Source organism: Quercus lobata, chromosome 2 (genome assembly GCF_001633185.2).
Source record: "Quercus lobata isolate SW786 chromosome 2, ValleyOak3.0 Primary Assembly, whole genome shotgun sequence".
Taxonomy (NCBI): Eukaryota; Viridiplantae; Streptophyta; class Magnoliopsida; order Fagales; family Fagaceae; genus Quercus; species Quercus lobata.
In genome coordinates, this window is record NC_044905.1 from 84,800,912 (window position 1) to 84,809,422 (window position 8,511).

General features: G+C 34.2%; 1 protein-coding gene across 1 annotated transcript; it reads left to right on the forward strand.

Moving 5' to 3' along the window:
- The first annotated feature begins 756 nt into the window (after positions 1-756).
- Positions 757-5,638, forward strand: LOC115976913 (pectinesterase 31). Its single transcript, XM_031098456.1, has 6 exons — positions 757-1,161; positions 1,258-1,362; positions 2,134-2,211; positions 2,828-3,015; positions 4,664-4,837; positions 5,215-5,638. Exons 1-6 carry the CDS (start codon positions 916-918, stop codon positions 5,375-5,377), a joined length of 954 nt encoding a protein of 317 aa, XP_030954316.1. The 5' UTR covers positions 757-915; the 3' UTR covers positions 5,378-5,638.
- The last annotated feature ends 2,873 nt before the right edge of the window (positions 5,639-8,511 follow it).

An 8,511-nucleotide genomic window follows, 5' to 3' on the forward strand; every position in this document is an offset into this window, starting at 1 on the left:
CTTGCAACTCCATCAAGTCCTTCCTACTCTTGCACTCACTTGCCATATCTTGCCACTTCTTCTCCCTCGCCTTCTCTCCCCCCATCTGCAAGCTCTTGTTGGGGCTCTTTGACACCACCTCATCTTCCTCCTTCAAACTTAAACAATCCAACAGTTGGATTGACTCCGTCCTCTAATCCAATGATCCTAATCTCACAAACTTTGTCTTATTTCAAGCTTTGATTAGAGTAATTGTACAATGATTGTTTTGGCTTTGAAATCTTGATCTTCATTTGGTTCTCAAGAAAATGTAAAATAGAAACTAAAAATTGAGATCATATTGAAATGTTTGGATAAACAAAAAAGTGGAATCATATATAAATGTTAAAAGTCCAAAAAATTGGGCTATATTTTTATATTTGGATGCTCAAAAATGTTGTGAAAGGGAAAAAAAAAAAAGAATCATTTTATCTTGTTAGTTTATAAAATTTTAAAATATCCACAGAATTTCATAATTAACAAAGATATTTATAGAATTTATTTTAAAATTTAAAGTCTTTTTTAATCTATTTAATCTATATGGAATAATGAAACACACACGATAGATTTAAGAGTTATTTAACGGACATATGTATGAATATGAACGGAAAGGCTCCTAATCAAAATGATAGGTACACTAGAGGGGCCAAATCAAAATTTTTAAATTTTAAAGAACAAAATTAAAATTACTTCAAATTTAAAGGATATAAATGGCAATTTTAGTCACTGTGAACAAACAAAGCCAAAATACTTCCCACCTCCCAACAAGAACAACTGGACTAGGAACTAGATTCTGTTACTTTTTAGCTAACTTTAGTGTTCCCTGTATTTATTCTCTCTCCACTCCATTCCATTCCATAATTGTCATTCCCATTACAGAGACATAGAGAGAAAACAATGGCGGCCTCTGTGATAATAACGGTGGCACAGGACGGCACAGGTAACTATGTAACGGTGCAAGAGGCAATAGATGCTGTGCCACTAGGCAACAATCGTAGGACAGTGATTCGTGTGGCCCCAGGGATTTACAAGCAACCTGTGTACGTGCCAAAAACCAAGAACTTTATTACTCTGGCTGGTCTTAGGCCTGAGGACACTGTTCTCACTTGGCACAACACGGCCACCCAGATCGATCACCACCAGGTTTCTTATTTTTGGCACTTTGCACTGCTATATCATATATATGTGCTAATACGTAATACCCCATCTGGGTTTAACTTTTATGTTTGGTTTTTGCAGGGAGCTAGGTTGATTGGGACTGGGACTTTTGGGTGTGGAAGTGTTATTGTGGAAGGAGAGGAATTTATTGCTGAGAATATCACTTTTGAAAACTCTGCTCCTCAGGTAATCTTTAATTTTTTGTCAATGTTTAGCATTTCCAAGTTTTCAAATTTATTGGCTTTTCTTGTTAGTTGTTACTTGGTACTCTAGCTTTGATGAATTTAGATAATGGAAGATCAGCTAAATGTGGTAGAAACTGAGTTTGGGGTTTTTTAGGTGATAGGTAAGTTGGAATTTTTTTATCAGGGTTTTGGATATAGAAAAGATTGCACCTTTTGTGTTGGCTAAATTGTTTTCCGCACCACAATTTGTTTCTTCCAAATCACCCTGTTTTGGGACTCACAATGTGAAAGAAAATGGTGTGGAAGTAATTTTTAGATGTTGGGTATGTTGGCAATGTTTTTAAAGTCTGGGGTGTTGGATATGCTCAAAATTTATCCTTTTGTATTTGTTAAGTGAATATACTGTGGCCTTGTTTATGTAGCACCCTGTTTTTTAAGGCTTTGGGTGCATAGTGCGTTTGGCGTAGCAATTAAACTAACTGAAATAGTCTGTGGTTTTCTATCTTAAGGTATTGATTATTTCTTGAATTGTAGTTTAAGGTTATCATTATACATACATACATATACATATAAATATATACATACATACATATACATATAAATATATATATATATATATATATATATATATATATAAGAGTAGTTTGAGCTTATTAGTATTTGAGAATGATAGTATTGTTTTACTATTTATCTTCTGTCAATGCTTGTAACAATTTAATTTCATCATAACCGTTAAAGTTAGAAGATCGACTAAACTCTTCCTTTTTGGTAGGGTTCAGGCCAAGCTGTGGCAATTAGAGTAACAGCTGATCGATGTGCCTTCTATAATTGCAGATTTCTTGGGTGGCAGGTATATGCAATGTCATTCTCAATTATGTTTTGTGTTAGTGAATTTATGGAGCATCTTTTAAGGATGTTACATTTCTACTTTACAATTCCTGAACACTTCATCTTGGATCAAAGAATTTCATCAAACAACATAACTAGTTGGTAGATGATAGTAAGAACTTGTATGCTTTCTGGCAACAAATACACACTTCCACTGTAAATAATCAAGAAAGTTGTTTGTAGCCTGATCGATGAGAATTATTATTATTATTATTATTTTTTTTTTTTTCAAGTGAAGGAAATTAAATGATTTGGGTGGCTAGTGGGTGGTTGCCTATATCTTGAGGTTTACCCTGGCCCCACCAAAGGTGGGCCAGGGGTTTCACTTTGTCAAAAAAAAAAAAAAAAAAAAGTGAAGGAAATCAAATGAGTTCTTTGTGCTAGGTTTGGATGGTCACTTTGAAGTCAATATCTATTACTTTGTACCCTGAAATCAAGTGAAGCCCTTGGCCAGCAAACCAGATGTTTATGTGCTGTTTGATTGCTGCAATTCTCTTCTTAATTTCAGTACATTTTAGGGAAGTTATCTGAGGCATGGATATATCTGAAGGGTTCTTTCTTTTATGATTCTGATGCAGGATACTTTGTACCTGCATTATGGAAAACAGTATTTGAGAGATTGCTATATTGAAGGAAGCGTGGATTTCATCTTTGGCAATAGTACTGCTCTCTTGGAGCATTGTCATATCCACTGCAAGTCAGCAGGTTATGTTACTGCCCAAAGCAGGAAATCTTCTCAGGAGACAACTGGTTATGTGTTCTTGAGGTATTTAATTGACTAGTTGTCTTACCATTCCATTTTTGGTAGAACATCCCAAATACTTTGAATTGATGCATTATATTTCGGTCACCACAATATTTTCTTCTAACCTCAAGTGGAGATCTTTAATTAGTATTATGCTGTCTCTTTAGAAGTCATAATCTTAAGTCTTAACTAATACCTATATCATGCAATATTTATACAAATGCGCAAATACTTCATGCGATAGATGTTAATTTTGAGATAACCCAAACTGAAACTCCCCCATGATTGGGCCCTACCATTGGAGCATGGCAGCCCAATAACCCAACCCACCCCATCCCCTCAGCTAGCATGTTGCGTGGCCCAGGTGCCACTCTGCAATCCACCACTCATTTGCATTAAATGTAGAATGACAGTTCCATACTTGATCACCTCGAAAAGGAATTCCACCAACCTGTCCCCTTAGTCGTATAACTGGATGGATTGGTGTAAGTTCCTCCACTTCATGGGGAAGTGGTGCAGACTGTTTAGAGTTAGGACCAGCATCTGGAATGGTTTGGCCAAATCTGACTTGAAGGAATTGGGGTTAGTGTCACCAACCTTGTTAGAAGCTTATAAATACCCCTAGCACCTAGGGAGAAAGGTATGTTCTTAATCTAAAAAGAATTCATTAACTTATCTGCCAGAACTGAAATAGAGACCTTAGATTGTGAATCTGACTTAGGCTTCGGAGGTCACCGATTGATCAGAAATCTAGAAAGTAGGATTGTTTCTTGTTTTTGAGGAGGGTAATAGACCCAACTGCTCATAGTTGCTCTTGGACAGGGATTGTGAGAGTGGTTCCATATGACAATCTCCACTTTTATACCCCCCATATTAACTTGTCACATGAAATGGAATATTTGGATCTTATAGACTCCAACTAAGAGTTATTTCTGTAACTAGTTTTGAAGAATAGAGTTAAGTTCCAATAGGTTGACATCTGGCATAAGAGCCTCAAAATTATATTTTGACCTTACAAATTTATTTGTATTATGGAGTTAAGAGAGATGGTCCCAGAAGGGACTAAACGGTGAATAAAGATTAAGTTTTGCCGGGTAGGGTTGAAGTATTGAATTAAAAAATACGATTAATTACATGCTCCTTAATTCTTTTGGATGTTTTGAATGCTCCACATTGATTTAAAATTTTACATTTTGGAAGTTTTCAAACCCATGCGTATCCAGAGCTGTTATTGAGTCACATTGCTAAAGAGTGTCTCTCTTTAAACTGGAGCTGTGCTAAGCTGTTGCATGTTGTATGTAATTTCAAGATTGATTATAATTGCAGTTGCATTAATAGTTGATCTGGTTCTGCCCAAATTTTTATATAATTTTATATTATTTTTCTCTCTCTTTCTTTTCTACTATTCCAGTTATTCGCTTCTGTAAACTATATATCAAACCAATGCATTACACTTCTGATACAGCCAGATAAATTTATGGCTTTCATGCTTATCCTGGTTACAGTAGCAAATGTGTTTTTTAGAGATGTCATTAAATTAATCATGTCTTGCCAATAAGTTGTCTACGTTTTGTAGTTGTTCCTTTTCCCCTGGCCCTTCTAGTTTTTGGGCCAAAACTTCACCTGCTACTATGGGTGTCACCTATGAATATTTTTTATGTTGATGCAGATGTGTGATCACTGGCGTTGGAGGAACTTCATATGCATATCTTGGACGACCATGGGGACCTTTTGGAAGGGTCGTCTATGCATACACATATATGGATGCATGCATAAAGCATGTTGGCTGGGATAACTGGGGCAAAACGGAGAACGAAAGAAGTGCTTGCTTTTATGAATACAGGTACATCATGTTTAGTGCTTCCTCTAACTTTATAGAGCCTACATGTAAAACACATAGGATATCATTCACCAACTGAAAACTTCTCTTAAATTGTGAACTTAGTTGATCAAATCCAGCTGTCAGGGGCTTGAGTGAGTTTGGATGATACCATGATGTTATATTAATCTACAACAGATTTGAAATGATAACCTTTTTTTGATGCTGAGTAGAGATGAAAATGAAAATGAATTGATAACATGTTGGATTACTGTTTTGGTTGAGTTGGTTGTATTTTCTTTTCTTTGACTTTTCTTGTGAAATGGATGCTGGTGTCTTTATGAAAGTTTATTCTTAATAGCACACTAAATAAGTATGGAATGCTTCAATTAAAAATGCAGGTGCTATGGGCCAGGTAGTTGCCCATCAAAAAGGGTCGCATGGGCTAGAGAATTGATAGACGAAGAAGCAGAACAGTTCCTCATGCATCGTTTCATTGACCCAGATTCACAAAGACCTTGGCTTGCCCAGAGAATGGCCTTGAGGATACCATATTCTGCGTAAAGTTAATGGAAGGAGACCTGCTTATGCTTCCCAGCAACTAATATAAGATCTGCATAATACGTTTTATTTTTAAGTCTTTGATTGGTCAAGATATGAGAGAATAGCATGGTGCCTTTTGATGTATGAGCTTCCTCTATAGATTGTTTGGCTTATATTTTGTGAACTTGTCCGATCAGATTGTGTTAAGATTCTTTCAAATGGTGTTTCGAAAGGGACAGTATCATTTTGAGCAATTCGTGACTGATGGTTTTGTAGAAGCAAGATGGTTTCTCCATAATAGGTCTCATGTTGACTGCCACGAAGATCAAAACTATAAACACATGGGTTATGACTTTATGTTAAGTGCCAACTTTGGCATCAACTTTAGCTCTCGTTTGATCTGGCATATGTATTTCATGCAAGACCTACAAGGTATAGTCGCAAGGCAAAAACTTGTTTACATGGTATTTAGAATCACGTTTTCAAGTTGGTAGGGGTTATTTGAACAACAGTTTTCGTTGTTTAAACAATATAATACATATTTTCACAACACTTTTTCAACTACACATATTTTCAAAAAACTTAAATAACATTACTAGAACTAAATTACCAAATGGGCCATTGTAAAACAAACACCTTTACAACCACCACCTTAATTGCTACGGCTTTGACGCTAATAACATTTGGACCAAGTGGAACATTCCCTATAAGTCTGGGATGGTAGACAAGGTTTGATCTTTGATGTCTTCTGGCAACTTTAGATTAGCTTTTTTTTCTTTATTTGTTCATGTTTAAGCTTCCTTTTATCTAGGAACAAATTGTGATTTTGTCAACTTTCAGTAATAATAATTAAAAAAAATTAATCTAAAAGCACCCGAATCGTTTAGGAACCAAAAAATAAAAATTATGTAGTGATATAAAATCACAATGGCTTTGATAGTACGTTACCAAAGAAACTCTTGCTGTCAGCAAAACTACTTTAAACTCGACCAACTGCCGTCTACTCTGCATAGTACTACATTCTCTAGTTTTTGTTTTCTTCGAACAAGTGTTTGATCCAAAGCCAAATATGAGTCTTAAAATGGATTTGATTCTACTTAAATATATGTGTGTTTCTCTAGTTTATGCCTAAAGACATGATGGTTATGCATGGTCTTTATGTTTTGTTAGGTAAGTCTGCGTGGTCTATTTTTAACGTGATTGTTACATATTGTGGGATAGTCAATGGGGCATACATCCATTTTAATCCATATATAATATCTAAAACTGAAGTGTGACATTTATTGCTGCTATGCTTCATTTTGAGCCACATCTGCGTAGCATTTTGGTCGACTTCAGTCCCATTTGGTCCATTTCGGTCTAATTCGGTCCACTTAAGTTCACTTTGGTTAATTCGGTCCAATTCAGTCTATTTGGTCCTTTTAGTCTATTTTGGTCCAATTCGGTCCACTTAGGTCCATTCCGTCCATTTAGGTTTATTTGGTTCACTGCAGTCCAATTCGGTCTATTAGGTCCATTCAGTCTATTTTAGTCCATTTCAATCCTATTCGGTCCACTTAGGTCCATTTAGTCCAATTCAGTTTTGGGCTCAAAGTTTTATTTTATTTTTCTTAATTTTTAGGTTGAAAAGCATGAAATTTTATTCTATTTGTGTCAAACTCTTTAGTTTTAGGTTAAAAAATACAAACAAAATAGGTATTGGAAATAAAGATATGGGCCCTAGAAAAGCAATAAAAATAATAAATATTCAAAAAATTACTTGAAAATTAAAATTTCAACAATATAGGTATAATGATTATATTTGGAAAGAAAAAAAAATGCTACAATTCTAAAATTATATAATAATTTAAACTTATTGTAATATGTAACATGAATTCCATAGAATGGGGGTGTACAATTTTTTTTAAAATCTTCTTGGATATGTTTAAATTAGTCAACTAACTATAATATATTTATAAAAAAATCACTATAATAACATATTCTCCATTTATATAAGAAAATATTATAATAATCTAAGTTCAAATTTATCGTCATTGCTCTTCCTGTGTAGAGTGTGTATCCAACCCACCAACACAACCCAACCTAACCCACCATAAGTCTATTTGGGTGGTGTCATGTGTAGTGCATAGGATGTGACTTCAAGGCTTTAGGTGGCACGTAAGGGTCAGTGGAAGCTTGAAATCTTCAATAATGGGTTGATCTATCAATCTGATTGTGGAGAGCTGAATGTTGGGGTCAATTTGGTGAAGAATATACAATGATGGATTATAGCTCAATCTCATCGGTGGAATGTGTGAGGACGGTCTCTCTAGGCACGTCAATGTCTTACACCACTAGAGAGACACTTGGAATGCTAAGGGGCGTAGAGACTAGCGAGACTGAGCAAAACGGCACGTAAATTAAGAGCTAAGGCTATCAAAGGCCACAACAATATAACTCTGATACTATGTTAAAATAAACGAGCAAAGAAAGAACCATAATTTTTTTGAATATATAAAATTTCTATATAATTTTTAATTTTTTACACCATGAGATGCTATACAATTGTATATAAATAAAGGACAAAATTTAGCTACAAAATTGATTGTAATCTTAAACTACAATCTTACTTAATATCTTTTTATTGAATGTGAATTTTGACAAATGCACCATTGGATTACATCTTCTTCTTATATTCTACATGCTTGCAAAATTTCTAGAAAATTAAAGATCAATAGCTAATTTATCAATAAATTGATTAAATTGCAAGTTTTTGTAGTTTAAAATTATGCATAAAATATTAAGCTTATAGATCATATAGTAAATAATATCTGATTGACACAAAAATTGACATGTGTGTTAAGAACGTAAAGAACATGAAATTCAACAGTTAGATTTTCAAAATATGTAATAATGTCTATTTTATTAAGTAAATTCGTAGCCTTAGGTTACAATCAATTTTATAGCTAAATTTTGTCTATAAATAAATATAAAGAGTTGATGTATGAAGATCCCTTAATTAGACTAAAATAAAGAAAAATTAATGTTCATTGAATTTAGTCATAATCAAGGGCTAATCAATCAATTAATATATAAACAAAGAGAACATGAGGTTCTGACAAGTGGCTTATTTCTTGGAATTTTCTATATTTGGATTTACATCTCAATAAAGCTTG